This window comes from Lepisosteus platostomus, chromosome 6 (genome assembly GCF_059453375.1).
Source record: "Lepisosteus platostomus isolate fLepPlt1 chromosome 6, fLepPlt1.hap1, whole genome shotgun sequence".
NCBI classification, from domain to species: domain Eukaryota; kingdom Metazoa; phylum Chordata; class Actinopteri; order Semionotiformes; family Lepisosteidae; genus Lepisosteus; species Lepisosteus platostomus.
Genome location: NC_142616.1, coordinates 43,872,746 through 43,889,739, shown reverse-complemented (window position 1 = coordinate 43,889,739; position 16,994 = coordinate 43,872,746). Strand labels below are relative to the sequence as shown.

The 16,994-nt window shown below is 41.4% G+C and overlaps 1 protein-coding gene across 7 annotated transcripts in view; it reads left to right on the top strand.

Moving 5' to 3' along the window:
* armh3 (armadillo like helical domain containing 3) overlaps positions 1 to 16,994 on the top strand; it is an 81,302-nt gene that overhangs the window by 16,578 nt on the left and 47,730 nt on the right. For all 7 annotated transcript variants that reach the window (XM_088635975.1, XM_088635973.1, XM_088635976.1 and 4 more), the window contains 9 exons: positions 3,015 to 3,075; positions 3,461 to 3,507; positions 6,298 to 6,373; positions 6,803 to 6,896; positions 8,654 to 8,755; positions 10,602 to 10,660; positions 11,690 to 11,755; positions 13,471 to 13,540; positions 13,872 to 13,932. In XM_088635975.1, coding sequence (XP_088492101.1) covers positions 3,015 to 3,075; positions 3,461 to 3,507; positions 6,298 to 6,373; positions 6,803 to 6,896; positions 8,654 to 8,755; positions 10,602 to 10,660; positions 11,690 to 11,755; positions 13,471 to 13,540; positions 13,872 to 13,932 — 636 coding nt within the window. The remainder of the gene's footprint in view (positions 1 to 3,014; positions 3,076 to 3,460; positions 3,508 to 6,297; positions 6,374 to 6,802; positions 6,897 to 8,653; positions 8,756 to 10,601; positions 10,661 to 11,689; positions 11,756 to 13,470; positions 13,541 to 13,871; positions 13,933 to 16,994) is intronic.

Genomic DNA, 16,994 nt, shown 5'->3' with positions numbered 1-16,994 from the left:
TCAAGTGTCATATATTTCATCACTTAATTTTCTCAAAGACAAGGTAATTTTACATTTTATTAAATGAATTAAACTTGTTTGGGGTAGAAGTTCAACTCTCAAGATTGTAATGTGTATTTAGATGTTTATACTCAAAGACTTGCTGGCCAGGCATTTCTGGTAGAGTTTATAATTCTCCCTGAGCATGGAGACGCTGGGTGTGTTGCAGCTGTCCAGACTCCTTCAGCTGGCTGGCTCTGTGCCAGGCAGATCTCAGGGTTCGGACAGAGGGAGAGAGGTGCGCATTTGTTAGCATGGTGCTGAAGACAGCTCCTCAGGGAAGTTAGCTTTGCAATAAACTTTACTTTAAAAAAAGTCTGTACATAGTGTCTGACATGGGAGAGCACTGTTTGTCCAGGCTATAGAGCTGTTACTGACTATGCTCTGGTATCCAGGCTGTTGGCAATAGGTCCAGCTGTATTGTATTAGTTCGCTGGGCAAGAGAAATGTGCAATTGTCTTGTGAGACACAGGATTTCATCTGTTGCGAGAATCTTGGGCAGAATTCTGTTATGCATGAACTCGCTCTCTTTCGGCCTGGTGTCTTGAACTAAAGTTAAGTTCGACCAACAATGGTCACAGTCACATGGTTGGTGATGTTGACACTACATTATGAACATCCACTCTCTTTCCAAATTATGGCTCATCGAAAATATGAACTTTGCAAGTGATATTCCAGTAATAACAAAAGTGTAGTATTCCAGAAGGGTGTGTCAGTTCAGTTTCTATAAGAGCTGTATCATGTACAGAAAAAGAAAGGACAGAGCAAACTCCAGCTCCTTTTCACACCCTGCTGACGGTTCCTGATTCACTTTGTCACCAGGCCTTTGTACTTCAAAGCCAGACTCTGAAACACAGAGTGCAGCTCGGTTATTCTTTTGTTTGATTTCTACCCAGCTGGATGGAGAGGAGGACACAGTGTTGGGTCATGTTGCCCTTGCACAGGACAACTCGCCTCAGTTTTTAAAGGAGACATTTCCACAGCAGCACAGTAGCAACCTTCTCTAAGCCTGTGTCAGTGGGATTTTTTCTGTTACACATTGCCCCCTTACTGTGATGTAGATGTCAGGGGACACTTGAGCACTGGGGTTTATACCACCAAGCCTCTGACAGGTGTGGCAAAGGGAGGTCAGTTACTTTGGCATCACAGACACGTCTAAGAGGAGCAGAGTGCTAAAAGGAGCAGGTGTACCACTGTGACAATTTATGTGCAAATTGTAAAGCAGCTTTGAAGTATTAAAAAGTAAGTTGCTCTTATCAGAAGTAACCCACTTCATTCTTGTTTTGTGCTGTTTAACAAAACTCGATGATCTTACTGCTGCTTGTAGGTATTCTCCTTTTTTTTCTGGAGGTCACAGTTAAGGTAACACTGAAACATAATTTCTGTGTTCATTTAATATTCAAGTCCCCAGATTAAAAAAAGTGAGCATGATCATACTTTTTCCGGCACTCAGACCCAGTGAAAATATCCCTCAGTGTGACATCCCTTTCACAGATGATAAAGCTGTAAGAAAATCAGTAACATTTTAGCACTTGAGAGAAAACAAGTGAAATAGCTTGATTTCTGCTGTGAAGCACAATCATAGGGTTATTTGACCCCTTTATCTTCGTTTTTAGCAAGTAACTAAAAGAAGTATTTAATGTAATAGGACCTTTGCAGTTTAAAATCCTTACACTATGTAATGTGCTTCTACTCTGCTTTCCAACATCTGCTGAACTTCTCAATGTAGAGCACCCCTGAGCTTATCACATGGAGCAGAGACCCAGACACATTGGAGGCCAGTTCTGTAATTACAAGATATCAGATGTATGCTTGTGTAGTTAGATCCCTTAAACCACGGTAAATAATAAATAACAGGCCTGTTCACATTCGGTGATTAACCGATCCTGTTAAATAAGGAATTGATTTGAGATTATTTTTTTCAAAATATATTCCAAAATATAGCTTAAACCATCTCTTGATATTATAAGGATACATTTGAAAGTCTTCTGAAAAATCACATCTAGTTTTCACAAAGAGAAAACATTTGCCTATTTTAATAAAAAATGAGGGTTACAAGCCAGTGAACAGCAGTATCTATGAGGTGAAATATAGATCAGTGTGCTGCAGAATTTCATGATTTGTTTTGAGATTGAAATCTTGCAGTTCAAAATTAATCAATATCTACTGACAACAAATAAAACATTACTTTGCCTGTAAGTGAAACCAGATTAGTTTCCAGTTCAATAAAGTGGCACAGCTCATCCACCTTGTAGTCATTCTGAATAGTGGTCTTTCTTCCTTGAGCAAATTTTCCAGTTCTGACAAACCCAGAGCACTTACAAGAACTAGAATATTTTGAGATTGTCTCGTCTTTTAATTGCTGTATAATAAAATATTTACATATAAATATCAAACTTGCTGGTTTTACTTTATGCTGCTATTACTTCCAAGTGTTTATGAAAGTACTGCTGTGCAAGATGGTCTGTTTTAGAGTGCAGTGATTATTAAAAAAGATTAAATGACCAATTTTCAACTGCTGCTCTTGGTTCAAAAACACATATTTGAATTGAATAGCAACACTAACAAATAATGGTCACAATAATGCTGGCACTTAATTGTGTGGACTTAATATTAGCTTTTGACATTGTTGCTGCTTTTAAACAAGACTCTTGGTATCTTGGAGCAGCCAAAGTTTTTCAAAGTTTTCTGCAGTGTTAAATTAAGCAGCCTTTATAGAATTGCTATAACTGCATCCCAACACAGTAGCCAACACCCTCCCCCAGAGTCAACCAGTCATGCCAAGTGCGAGAGACTTCTTAAAAGGAAAGGTAGAGTCTCTAACCTTTTACTGCAAAAATCTGCCAGAATGTTCGCTATGAAAAAATTGGTGCGGTATTTATACAGCTATAGATACACATAGGAAGTTGAAGGTTTATGGGGACCATGGGATCAATAGGCTGGTGGGGTCATTGATCTGGTCTTGTTATTCACAGGCAGTACAAAGACAAGGAGGAGGAGAACCAGGTTGGCTTCTTCTCTGCCCTCACCACCATGGTAAGAGCTGATTCACCAGTGCTGACACCTCTGATAGCTTTCAGGAGATGGAAATGTCATTTGTTTGGTCTGTTCTGGGTTTGCCTCTGTACCCGTGAGCTCAAGGTGCTGTCCTTTGCTTAGATGAATCAAGGCTGGCTGGTCATGCCTCTGTATGTTCTACTGTAATCAGCAGTTAATACAAGTCTGTATATGGTCTAGCTGGCCATTTTGGGACCTGGGATCATGGGGATGCAAATATATTCACTGCCTTGAATTCAAAATTCAATATAATGCAATAATAATGACATTATGCAATATTAAATTAATAGCTGAATCCTCTGCTTCAGGCGTGGAAAATGAAGCATTAACATGTTTTAACATGCAGTACTCTTTTTTTCCTCAGGTGGGCAGTATGTTCATTGCTGATGCAGAGGAGAAGATATCTGTGCAGTGAGTATCAAAGGGAATCTTTTTGGCACAGGGCTGTGATCAGGATAGTTTTTATTTTATAAGAAATGGCATATATAGGAAGTTAAGCACTAACAGGTTTGATATATAATAATTGCTGCATATGTAGATGTATAGTGAAAAGGAGATGTTTCACTGAATTAAGATAGATAGATAATACTTTATTAATCCCGTAGGGAAATTGATGTGTTACAGCAGTCCAGCCCAAGACAAGCAAAACAGACATCAGAATAGTTATAAAACAAAAGACAAACAAGATAAATAAAAATAAATAAATACATAGGTGTGTGCAAAATGTGCTGATCATAGTCACTGTAAAAACAATAAAATATGTGCAAAATGTGCATAGGTTTATACAGACTGATTGTCCAAAAAGTACAATGGAGTAAACATGCTGTCCATAGAGGAGCAAATGAAGGGCTAACAGTCCTAGCCTAGGGCAGCGTTATACACCCTGACAGCCGCCGGGAGGAAAGACCTGTGGAAACGTTCCCTTGAACACCGTAGCTGGAGCAGTCTATTGCTAAATGTGCTCCGCTTTCCAGTAACAATTAATTAAGATTTTCTATAAATATAATGCTAAGCTGTTTCTAATTTGTCTGTGATCATATTTTTAATTTTTCCCATTCTGATTGTTGATTTTTCAAGGTAAAGTCTTCCATTAAAAATGTGTGGTTTCTTGAAATCATCGTCTGTCTGCTACAAGTCCCAGCTGCTAAAGAAATGCCTGTTTTCATACCTTAATGGAATGAAAGCATCAGACGTTTCTCCAGCAGCTGTTTGTGCAAGCAGGCACACAGCAGCTGGCGAACACACCCAGAACACCCCTCGGCACACAAGATAGGGCATGTGATGTAGTACTTTCATAAACATATAGATTGTAAAAATGTAAAAAAAATTAACTTGGTGATGAATAACAGTACAGTGCTGTCTGCTGAATTACTGATACAAGAATCAGCCATTTAAAGTGCTCAAAAGTACTGCGAATTATTATGATCATTACTGTAATAGCTCTGTATAAATACCCCACTTATAAGAATCAATGAGAATTATTTTAGTGCAGCCTCACTATGTAATATTAGCCTGATTTTAATGAAATGATGCATAAGTCACCAAAGCTGTTTTGAATCTGATAACACTTCATTTCTTACATTAGGTTTTGTAGTGTAAAGTATAAATCTCATACAAGTAGAAATATTAGTAAAAAACTTTTTTTTCCTAATTAACTACTAATTCCAGCTTTCAGTTTCTAAAGCTGGAAGCTTCTTGTTTGCTGCTGTCTGACATGGGGTGTTTGTAATGATGGTTGCAAGGAAACTAAAACTAGGATCTCTGTGTTTAATGTTTCTGTTTGAGCACATAAATGTTTGGCCGATATCAACTATGTTGGATTGGTATGATGGGAGTACAGTAGTGAGCAATCGTAGGTGCCATTCCTGTACAAGACAAGGACGTTGGTGTTAACATTAAATGAGTTCACATAAGCTGTCTTCACTGCACTCATTGCAGTTTGTCAAGTTTTTAATTGTTGCATAAAATTGGGGGTATTACAAGTTGTTACTCGTAGATTTTTTTTTCCTACATTGTGATTCTGTGTGGGAAGTGTACGTCTAACAGCCAACAAGTGGAAAAGGCTTAAGTATTATCTTCTTTTGCGTCTGGAAGATATATTAACACAATAAAAGTCACAGTTTTGTAGGATTAATGTATGTAGAATTTCCGTTTCTTTTGGAACTATAGCTCATCCTAGTGTTTGGATGAAATACTTCCAAGGAATAACAGTCTGGCTGCCATAAGTGGAACTGGACCAGTAGGTGGCACTCCTCCTTCTAGAGTTTGGTGACAGGACACGTTCATTAGGATGAAACCTGACTGCTTGGTTCTGTCCACTTGGTCATTAAATGTCCTGTGAATGAGTGGTGGCTAAATACCAGTCCGACTCTTTACAATCTGGCCTACATAATGTTCCCCTTTCGATCACGTGGTGAATTTTTCACTTCACCACCTCTGCTATATAGTGAGGCTCATAATAGCTGCCATGCATCAGCCAGGTGGAAGAAGCACTGTAGTAGTGGATGAAGAAGGTCCCCTCCTGTATCTAAAGCGCTATGGGATCTTTTAGGATGGAAAGTATTAAAATGCAATTAATTATTATCAGTAGTGTCTCACAGTGCCAGTCCAGTAGTGCTGGTATTCCCATTCACTTGTCCATGTCATACAGTTCTGGCGTATATGGCACACAAACCTGTTGTAACCAATGAAATTATTGTGATGTGAATATCCACTGCATGTTAGTAAAGGATAAATGACTTTAAATATAAAGAAAGCTGTTGAAGGTAGCATTGTCTCAGAGTGGATTTGTGTTCATCTTGTTGGGTTTGAGTCATCAGAGTTTCCATTCCCATCCAAGTCCTAATGGTAGTAAGCGTGAGGGGGTATCGAATTCCCTTGGGATACAAAGATCTCGTACTTCAGTGTTCCTAGATTCATGCTAATTTACTGACTCTGCAGACCAGAGCAGAAGCGATGCTTAGTGTTCTGCTGACACCACTTGACAGTAACTTTTCCAAGACAGTTTTGAAAATTGCAGCCTGTTACCTTGTGTAAGTGACATGACGTTTAACATCACACAACACAGACGCTGCCGGGCGAGTATCAATATTTAAACATTTTCCATTTGATGGTCTCGCATCAGTTTGGATTTCCATGTGGTTCTGACCTATGTGCCTGATTGAGTGAGCAGCAGTAACTCTAGTTCTTTATCTGTTACAGAACAAATGAGGCTATTCTTCTGGCTCTGTATGAGGCAGTACATTTAAACCGCAACTTCATCACTGTACTCGCACAGGTAAGATTGAAAAAATCTCAGAGCAAATTTTACGGCAACAAAGGATAAAGGATGAGTGACTTTTATCTTACAGATCCCTGTTAAAATTAAATAGATCCTCCTCCTAAACATTTATGACTATATTGGCATTTACTCACTGTAATAAAAAACATGATGCTATGATGCCCATGGTTCAGATGACTGCTGATATGAAACTGTTCCTCATGCACTGGAACATTCTACTTTGCCTGCTAGGTGTTGTGCTTGGTGTTGTTTGTAAGTGTTTTCTCTTGTGTAAAGAGTATAGCAATGCTCTGAACAGTACAGTAATATGTTACTCTGCCCTTTCAAGAATAGTTGTTAAACCCAAAGTGGTTTGGGTTTAGCTCTGTAGTAGATGGGAGGGTCAGCAAAGTAATTTCAGGGTTTTAAGGTGTATTTCTTCTGCAGAGCCATCCCGAGATCGGCATGTTGTCGTCACCAGTGACGCCAGTTCCCACCACACCCACCACACCCCTGGGCACCACTCCACCCTCCCTGGATGGTGAGCTCTGCCTGGACCCTGTGACCTCTCACCCCCCTTCTGTTCTACACTAAATCTGTGTACCAGGGCTTGTGTGGGCCGGAGGTGGGGAGGGTTAGGGCCAAATCTGAATTCTCCGCATGTATATTTCATTAAGTAGCATATGAACTGTCCAGTTTAACTCATTTGTCCCCTGTGCTCTATGTTTAATCTTTAGTTTGACCTCCAGTGAACTACTGCCCTCTTTGACAAGAGGCTTGATGAGTCTTTTGAGTCTATTTTCCTTGTCTTCAATGGTTAAGAGGAGATTGCCTTTCATTGTATTAGCGGAGGCTAAGCTAAGGCTAAAATGTTTCGGAATGTTCTTTGTCATTCATTTTTGATGATGTCTGTGCTCCTTTAAAAAATTCAGCATGCTGGTGAAGGTTTTTTTTTAATTCTCAAATGAAGTTATGTAAGTGAAAAGGGAAGTCGCAGATGATAGATGCTTATCTTGCAGGGAGCTGGTGAAAATCTCATTACTGGAAATGGTGTAATTTAAAAAAAAATATGGCTTTCAAGGCTATTTTTCCAAAGGTTGTGATTTAATCGCTCTGTGCAACGCGTTGCTGTGACGTTCGCAGTAAATTAGAGCATTCCCTCATTTGTTGGAAAGGCAGAACTCTGAATTTTGCTTTAGTTGTGTTATTCCAACCAACACATCCTGGAACATAAAAAATTTAAACTTATTAAATAAAGATAAATCACTGAATAAACCGTTTGAGAACCTGCCATGTCAAGTTTTAGGAGCCCGCGCTTCGTTGGAATCCTGACCGGAATCCTGGATGACATTCCTGGTTAAAAGAAAAGAGAGAAGTGAACCGCAAATCAGACTGTGTTGGGGTGTTTGCAGCTGAAGTTGAAAGGACTTTGATCAGATTGTGCTCAACAAGGGAAAAAACATGTTTTGAGTGCTATTTTATAACACCGTTGGATTTTCTACCTTTATATTCTTTACATTCGGTTTTGTAAAGAAAAATAACAAAATGTGTTTCTACACTCAGGGGTGCCTATGTGTTTAACACATTGCATATTCTACATTTATTTGAGTCAGTTGTAAACTCTGCGCACTTGTTCTGTAGCTCTTAATAAAAGTGTTGTTTAATTTAAAGGAGCACAAAGGGTTGCATTTTCAGAAATTAAAGCTGCAGGTCTGAAGTACCTGTTGTTGACCTGTAGAAGTGCGAACAGCTTGTGAAAGCGGACAGGCCTCAGAGTGCTATGCGCCAAGGACCTCATTTCGATCTACACTTTGCTGTTTTCTAAGTCCCAGATGAAGGATTTGTTTGTTAATGTTGTCGTTCTGATAGTGGTTAACCTGGTAAAGGAGGTCAGTTTTTTGCCTTGAGCAGCACTTGTTGTCCTTTTACTGCATCCAGCCAAAATATTAGGAATTCCTATGAAGTGAATAGACCATTGCCATAAAAAAAGCATTTCTTCGACTCCCATCACCTTCCTTTACCAGAGCAGTTCCTTTGCCCAAGTCATTCAATCTTCTTGAACAGGAGTCGGACCAGAAACATACAGTTTAGTCCAGCACACCACGATCAACGCCACAACCTCAGCTGATGGCAGTCTTGTTGAAGGAAAGGGATGGGGGCCATGTGGTATTTTTAAAACTTCTTGTTGCCCAAGCCAAGCTGTTGTTACCTGCAGATGTCTAACAGGGTATTTTGGGAGAGGGTTGGATATTTTAAACCCCAGTGATTGTAGTGATGCACTTCTCCCTTCTCTTACAGTGATGAACTCCACAGAGCTGCCCCTTGACCCCAATCTGCAGACCAGCAACCTCCTCATCACCTTCCTCAAGTACTCTTCCATTGTCATGCAGGACACCAAAGGCAAGTGCCCCCCTCCCCTGCGGCACTGCACAGCTGGCAGATAATGGCTGTCGGTTCCAATGACGCAAGTTTAAAGGGATACAAAAAATGTTTCAAAGCCTTCGATGAGAGGAATACATAATAATAATAATAATAATTGCTTACACTTATATAGTGCTTTTCTGGACACTCCACTCAAAGCGCTTTACAGGTAATGGGGACTCCCCTCCAACACCACCAATGTGCGGCATCCACCTGGATGATGCGACGGCAGCCATAGTGCGCCAGAACGCTCACCACACATCAGCGATCAGTGGGGAGGAGAGTAATGAAGCCAATTTATAGAGGGGGATTGTTAGGAGGCCATGATTGATAAAGGCCGATGGGAAATTTGGCCAGGACGCCGGGGTACACCCCTACTCTTTTCGAGAAACACCCTGGGATTTTTAATAACCACAGAGAGTCAGGACCTCGGTTTTACGTCTCATCTGAAGGACGGCGCCTGTTTACAGTATAGTGTCCCCTTCACTACACTGGGGCATTAGGACCCACATGAGCCGCAGGGTGAGCGCCCCCTGCTGGCCCCGCTAACACCTCTTCCAGCAGCAACCTTAGTTTTTACCCAGGAGGTCTCCCATCCAGGTACTGACCAGGCTCACACCTGCTTAGCTTCAGTGGGTTGCCAGTTGTGAGTTGCAGGGTGATATGGCTGCTGGCCATAATGCCTCCCTTTCGTCTGCATGGGCTCCAGTCTAATCACATTTAATGTTATACTGTTAAATACAGTAATTGCTCTCCCCACCCAGTGCTTTGAGGATGCAAGGCTGCAGAATATTTAAAATACATAAGCACATGCACTTGCACATCTGACCTTGAGGATTTTAACTGTACAGCGGATCAGAATTTAATGTTTTGTAGTGTTCTTGCACCTTTAGCGAAGGTAAAGTACCATGTACTATGTGCTCCAGAGTGGCTTTTCAAGGGAGTGGCTTCACCAGAGGGGCGGATTTGTTTCTTAGCACACAGATTGACACACAGGGCTCCTTAATTCTGTTATTTTGCTAGTCTTTGTTGACGGTTAGTCTGAATGGTGTGAAGTCTGCTGCATCACTGCCAGCAGAGACAGGGTGACCTCTCCTTGCACCAGCTGGAAGCTCCTGAGGTGGGCGTGTGAGCTGCCAGCCCAGTCCTGCTGGGGTATCGGGAGCCTAAGCGGTAGCACTTTGTGGGAGTATTGGTGAAGGCTGCCTCTGGGTGGTGTGTGCGTTGTGCTGTGTTGCACTGGGACTTGCAGGTCAGAAAAAGCAGAGGAACCTGGTCATTCTGTTCTCAAATCATGATGTCTGTCTTCTTCACTACTCCGCTGGCAGTGCTGGGCTTCTAGCAGTGAAATGAGTTAAACAATCAGTTTAACAATTACAAATGAAAAAAAAAAACATTAATTCTGACTTTTAAACAAAACAGCAACAACAGAAAAGGACTTTGTTTGAAAAAGCTTTTTTGCGTTTTGCTTGTTTTTGCATTTCTCCAAAGGCTGGGAGACAGTTTGAAGGGAATTTGAGATGCTGTAACTGTGTCTGAGAAGAGTTCAGCGTTAACGAAGACGGCTATAAATAAATCTTTCACGGTTTTGTGGCGCAGGGTCAGAAAGCACACAGCACTTACCGTATTACAAGGTATTATTCTTAGAGTTCTCTAAAGGCTTTCATTTCTGGAGCTGATTTTTTTTAAGGATAGGCGTCATCAATCAGGCTTCTCATCAAAAGCAGTAAGGGAGAGAGAGAGGTGGCTAGTCCTGTGTCTTTTATGGCTCTTTAAGATGAGCTGGGTCACACTTTAAGATTTTGCTGTGTTGATTTCTTTACAGATGAAAACAGACTCAACAGTGCCAAGCTGTGCCTTATCATTCTCACCTGTATTGCAGAGGTAAGTGCCTCTTCTCTCTTGCGTACTGTGTGTGTGCATACCCCACCTGGCACAGGACTGTAAGTTCCACCTGGTGTGAGCAGAAGCATGCCTGCAGAGGTAAGAAGACACAGTCACCCCTTTCACCATTTCTTCTAAGAAACCGCTGGTACAGAAACAAGACTCTTTGTCACTCGTGTCTGAAAGCAGTCACGTGCCTCCTGTTTCAAATGCACCAGCCCTTAATTTCCACTTTTGAATGGGAACGCGGTCTAAAAAGTGGTGCTTTGATGGCCACGTGCCGTCCTCCGCTAGTGGCTGCCATGGTACTTGAATCCGAGAGTCAGCAGTGGAGCCAGGCAAGAATTAAAGTCAAGGAGTAAAAAGCGGTGCATGTCATGTGAAGAGCAGATGGTAAGGAATCCCAGGGGACAACAGAGTGATAATTTCTGTGAAACTGAAAGGGTGTTTTCAGTCCCAGAGGTTATGCACAGTGGATGTGCCCAGTGTTTGTGTGATGTACTGTGAGTTTCTGTTCTGGTTAATAGAGTGCTAACACTGAACCCAGAGAGACCAATTTGTACACAATGTGATTCCCTCCCACTTTTTCACTTTGTTCCACTGGTTTTGCATTAATTCCTCTTCTTTTACAACTCCTATTTTCCTCTTTCCCTCCACTGTAATTCTGGTGTTTGGAAGTTCCGGGCAGCCAAAGGCAGAATGTCTATTCTTAGCATTAGTTTCCAATGTTATCTAACCAAGTCCTTGATTAAATCAAAACTGACTCTTTTGCCTGTTTTAAACTGTAGACATTAATCTTTAATGACCTTAGGCTCTGTGTAGCTCCTTTATGAAAAGCAAGAAGGCTCTGGCAAGCAAAAGCCTTCAGAAACTACTACGCCTGGACTTTGTGAGTGTCAGCCAGGTCAAAGCATTGATTTATATTGGACCTTGTTATCTTGCTGGGATTTAAACCTCACCTCCCTGTGGAATTCCCTGTGTGTTGGCAGTTTATTGCAGCGCTGCTTCACTCTTGTCTTTTTATTGCAGGATCAGTATGCCAATGCCTTTCTCCATGACGACAACATGAATTTCCGAGTGAACTTGCACAGGATGGTGAGAGGCAGATCATCCTGCACGCAGCGCAGAAGTCTTCTGTTTCCTGTCCAGGCTAAACCAGTCCAAACTGTGTGGAAGTGCATTTGAATCTGAGAACAGGAGGCACTTCTTACACAAAGGGTTGTGGGAGTATGGAACGGGCTGCCCAGCCTTATTGTTGAAGTCTGTACCCTGGCTTCTTTCAATAACAGCTGGCTTAGGTCAGTTAGCTAATTAAATACTTTATGGTCCGGATGGGCCAATGGACTCCTCTCTTTTGTGACGTGTCTTTTGTTCTTCTTCCTGACACTTGCTCCATCCAGCCATCCTTGCCTGTTGCAGTCTAGAACAGGCATGTGATTTGTAACTTTAGAAATGATAAGCAGACCTAAACGTTGCTTATTCCTTTAATTAACCAAAGGATTATTATCCTTATAATTGTTTGTTCTTGTCCTGTGCCTGTGATCGTAGGAGACGTTATGGCCCTGAAAGGCCATAACCTGTGAAGAGCACAAGGGGCTCTCAGATGGTCACAGGCAATTGTGCAGAAGCAGTGGCACTCCCAAGATGTTGTCACTGTCTTACAAAGTTTCAAAGAATTTGAAAATTGAGAAAAAGTTTGTTTTAATTTTTTAGTGAAGGCCAGACCTTGGAAAGTTTTATTTTCCTTTAATGTTTCTATCTCAGGCTGGCCCTAGGAGTGTGTGTGTGTCTGGCTGCCCTGTGACGAACTGGTGTCCCATCCAGGATGTACCCTGCCTTTCGCCCAATGGTTTCTGGGATAGACACCAGCTCTGTATCGGAAATAGCAGTTAGAAAATGATTGGATGGTTCTATCTCATGTTAAGGGTTTTTTTTGGATGCAGTTGTATAGTAGAGGTCTGCTCATTACGACTTGCACTCACACAGAGATTGTGAAATTGTTCAGTTTTGCTTCAGCATTTATTTGCTCAGTTCTTAAAGATATCAGCCTTCTGCCTTAGGTGACCAGACATTGTTGTTAGTGCTTGTTCAGTTTTGTGTTGGATATCTGTGCCATGGCTGGTCATTTTAATATATCGGAACCTCCCATGCATCGAAGGAAAAACATTGCGAAGAGGAGAGATTTGAGTAAATCAATGTGCCTATTTTATGTGTGCCTCATGGGATGGGTTCTGGTGTGGTTTGGTTCTGGATGTGCTGAAGCACATGCTTGTTTGGCAAAGTTTAATCCAGACTATGTGTGTGTGTGCATGTTTATCTGTCAATGTGGGGCCAAAATACCCTACAACGTTTTTGACAAATAGACAATGTGTGTGGATTTACTTTTTTAAACCATATTACACGTTCTTTTAAATCTGAAAGCACCAGAACTATTTGTTTTGGGTTTGTTTCCATTCTATATCAGGTGTCATTTCAGTGGAATATAGTAAATAAAAATGAAATGGGAGCCAATGGGAAAGAAATTTAGAACAACAAACATGTATACTTGTCAGACAGTAACCGAGCATGTGTGTTAATCAGGGACTGAATTGCATTGTGCGAATTTGTCATTCAGGGACCGAACTGAGCTGTGTGTGTGTCTGTGTGTATGCGTCAGTCAGGGACTGTGTGTGCGTTTGTATGTGTGTCAGCCTAGAACCGAACTGAACTGTGTGCATTATGTATTTTTTATCAGTCAGGGACCGAAATGATTTGTGTTTATGTGCTGATTAGACTGGGACCAAACTGAACTCTGTGTGTGTGTTCTGCAGCCCATGAGACACAGGAAGAAAGCCGCAGACAAGAACGTTCCCTCCAGACCACTGGTGTGTGCAGTTCTGGGTGAGTGCCACAGTGACAGCACACTGGAGGTAGCAAATTTCAAACAGGAGGCATTTTTCTTTTTGGTGTGTCCCTTTTTTTATTTACCCTGTTTCATCAATATGCGTTATTTCTATTTTTCTTGCAGTCTGTGTTTTTAAACAGGTTTTGAAACTTATTTACTATAGTCCCTTTTCAGTATTCATTAGTAATGTGCTGAATTTTGTTTTCTTACTATCCTCTTGAATCTATTACAAGCTGACTTAATCTTTTGCTCCCTCTACTTATATTTTTAAAAGGTTAGCAAACTGTGTAATACACTTAATACAGTAATGGGTTCTCTTTCTTGCAGACCTGATGGTAGAGTTCATCGTCACTCATATGATGAAAGACTTTCCCATGGATCTCTACATGTAAGAGCGCCTACTCAGTTTCTGAGTTCGTGATTTTTTTTTGGACTCGGTTATCGCTGTAGTTTGCTCTTAATGCTCCTCTGTTCCTCCTTGCCGATTGCAGGAATGACTGATTATAAACTCTTCTCATTGCACAAGGCCCTTGTTCCAGCATGGGGTAGTCCAGACTCGTAAATGTGCATTTGCCATCGCCCACCTCTCGCCCCTGCAGCAGACGCCATTGCAGCTGGTCTGCCGGACCCATGCAGCTCCTCACTCACATTACCTCAAGGTCACAGATGCTCAGCAAACCGATGAAGCCATGATTAGTCTCCAGTACTCCTAAGCCCTGCAACATTTTCCCCAATTACCTGGTTTTAGGGTAAATCCTTGGCTGCAGTCACCTGAAAAACAGAAAGCAGTTTGATCCGTTTCATCCGCTTTTTACAGAGCGGCAGGCCTTCATGCAAGATAAGATAAGATCACTTTATTGGCCATATACAATTTCTTGTATTAGGAATTTGTCTTTTTTTGCATACCCCAGCTTGCTCTCCATGAGACACAGAGACAGGACGAGAAGCGTAGGGGTCAGAGAAGCGTGGGGTCAGAGCGTAGGGTTGGCCATTTATACGGCGCCCCTGGAGCAGTTGGGGTTAAGGGCCTTGCTCAGGAGCCTAATGGAGTAGGATTCCTCTGCCGGCCGTGGGATACGAACCGGCAACCTTCCAGCCACAGGCGCGGATCCTTAGACACAGAGCCACCACACGGCATGTAAACCAGTATCATGTTAGATGCTGTATTTCAAGCTTGTTAACCTTACTTATATGTGCACTTCTTTTGCATAGTCAGGTGTGGAGTTAAATTTATTAATCTTCTGCTTGAGCGGCACAATTGTGCAAGAGCCAGTCGCTTGTTACAGTTGAAAAGGGTCAAGCTCCTACAGCAATGGAAGTTTTTAATAGTTTCCCTGCTGTCAGCTAATGACTTTGCAAAACTCCAAAACGTTAACAATGAGAATGTTTTTGTGCTCTCTGTGAGTGAGGACATTAGAGCAAGGCTGTGTGTACCTGGTAGCAAATACGGGATATTTCTTAATAGTATGCAAAGATATTCAGCTTGACGTTAGTAATTCAAATACTTTTAATATGACTGTGTCCTTTTGTATTTACATAATTGTATATTTTGCCAACTCTGCAAAGGTTCAGTAGTATGAAAAATATATTCACTTCTTCTGAATATGTAAATGAAGTTCAGGACCTTCATGTATATCTATTCATGTGCATGTTTTTTTTTTAAACTTGGGAAAAGTTTTGTTAGTTTTAATAGTTTCTTCTAGCGTTAGAATGATTTTTGTTTTGACCTATGCCTGAAACCCATGATATTTTCAGTGTGATAGCATTTTATTTTTTTTGGCTTTCTGGTTCCTGCTAACTGCATCCAGGAAGAGAGACAGACTTGGTATTTTAATTTTCTGTAATACGACTAGTATTAATAAGGATGCTCGACCAGTTCCATTGTAGGTAAAGTAGGTAAGTAGGTAAAATGGGATTCCAGTGAAGAAGAGATGAGGATAAGAAGACAAACCAGCTGTTATTTTTAGATTTAATCAATTGCTAATTGAAAAGTATATCTTAAACCTTGAGGAATGGAGTGGCCCTACATTCTTTATGGTTCTGACTCTCTAATGTATTTAAATAGCACCCTAAGAAGGGTCCCTGTCACTGACAGATGGAACTGATCAAAGAAAGTCACACTGAAATCGGTGAATACGCTGATTTGTGACATGTTTTCATGTTCATGTGGGTTTTCGCCAGTTATTGTGGTTTCCCCCCTTACCTCCCAACGTCATGCTGGCTGGTCTTACTGGTATCTCTAAAGTGCCCTGGCATGTGTGCCCTGCGATGGAGTGGCATCCTGCCGTGTGCCCACTGCCTCTTGGATAGGCTGCGGGGTGCAGCGGCCCTTACTGGTAGTAAGCAGCTTTCTGTGAATGGATGGATGAATTTCTAATTGTCTGTATTGGCTTTTGCAGATATTGCTGAAATTAACAGACTCCCTCCTGGGGATTTATTGTGATTTGTTTTTTATTGTCAATTACATGGAAACAGCACTTTGTGCTTCCTGGTGTGGATCCCTCAGCAGTATTCACTATAAAGTAAACACTAATTATCATAAATATCACAGTTGTTTCCCAATTCTCTGGATTTTAGTAGTGCTTTTTATCCTAGTGGATTGCAAACTGCTGTGCATATAGGAGAGGACCCACATCATCCACTACTGCAGGGCCCTCCTGGGTGATGCGCAGCAGCTACTATGCCTCTGCTGCCTAACTGAAGCAGATACAGAGGAGAAGTGAGAAATTAGTGCACCACTTTAACTAAGGGGGATCTAGATTGTTCAAGCCCAGAGAGGAATTTAGCCAGGTCACCAGGGTTAGTGCCACAAGATCTTTAATGAATAAATAGTTAGAACCACCTACAACAGTGTTTCTTGTTGTCATACTAGAACATAAGTCAGGAATTCAGGATAACATGTTATATAAAGGATAGCATCTCCTCTAGCACAGTGTCCACTGGCACCGTAATGAAGCACTAGTTTGGAAATTCCGGTCCAGAGGGAAGAGTCCCATCTACTGATCTGCTAACACCACTTACAGCAGCATCTCCTGCTGACCAAGACCAACCTTGGTCAGGTTCTGAGATCTGACAGGATGAAGTGGCAAGGTGGAAACACTGCCTGCAATACAGGTTTACTATACTTATGTGATTAAAATCTCTGCAAATGTTAAACAAAGACCTGGTGAGGTTCAGGAGACTGAAACTAAGGATTTTTCTCTCCTTCCCTGTTGCATCAGAATCCTAAAACCATGATAGCCCAGTGTCTGAGCCATAAGGGTTTCCATTGTGCCACGCTGTACATTTTGATTTCCAGCTTCATGTCAAAAGCCTTTTTAAGTAATATTGATGAGGTTTCAAACCCAGTAAAAAGTAATGCAGAATTTATGAGCAGCTTATCGTCTTTGCCAATCAATTCTCATTGGGCACGCTAACATATTATAGAGAATTGATATAAAGTAGTCTTTG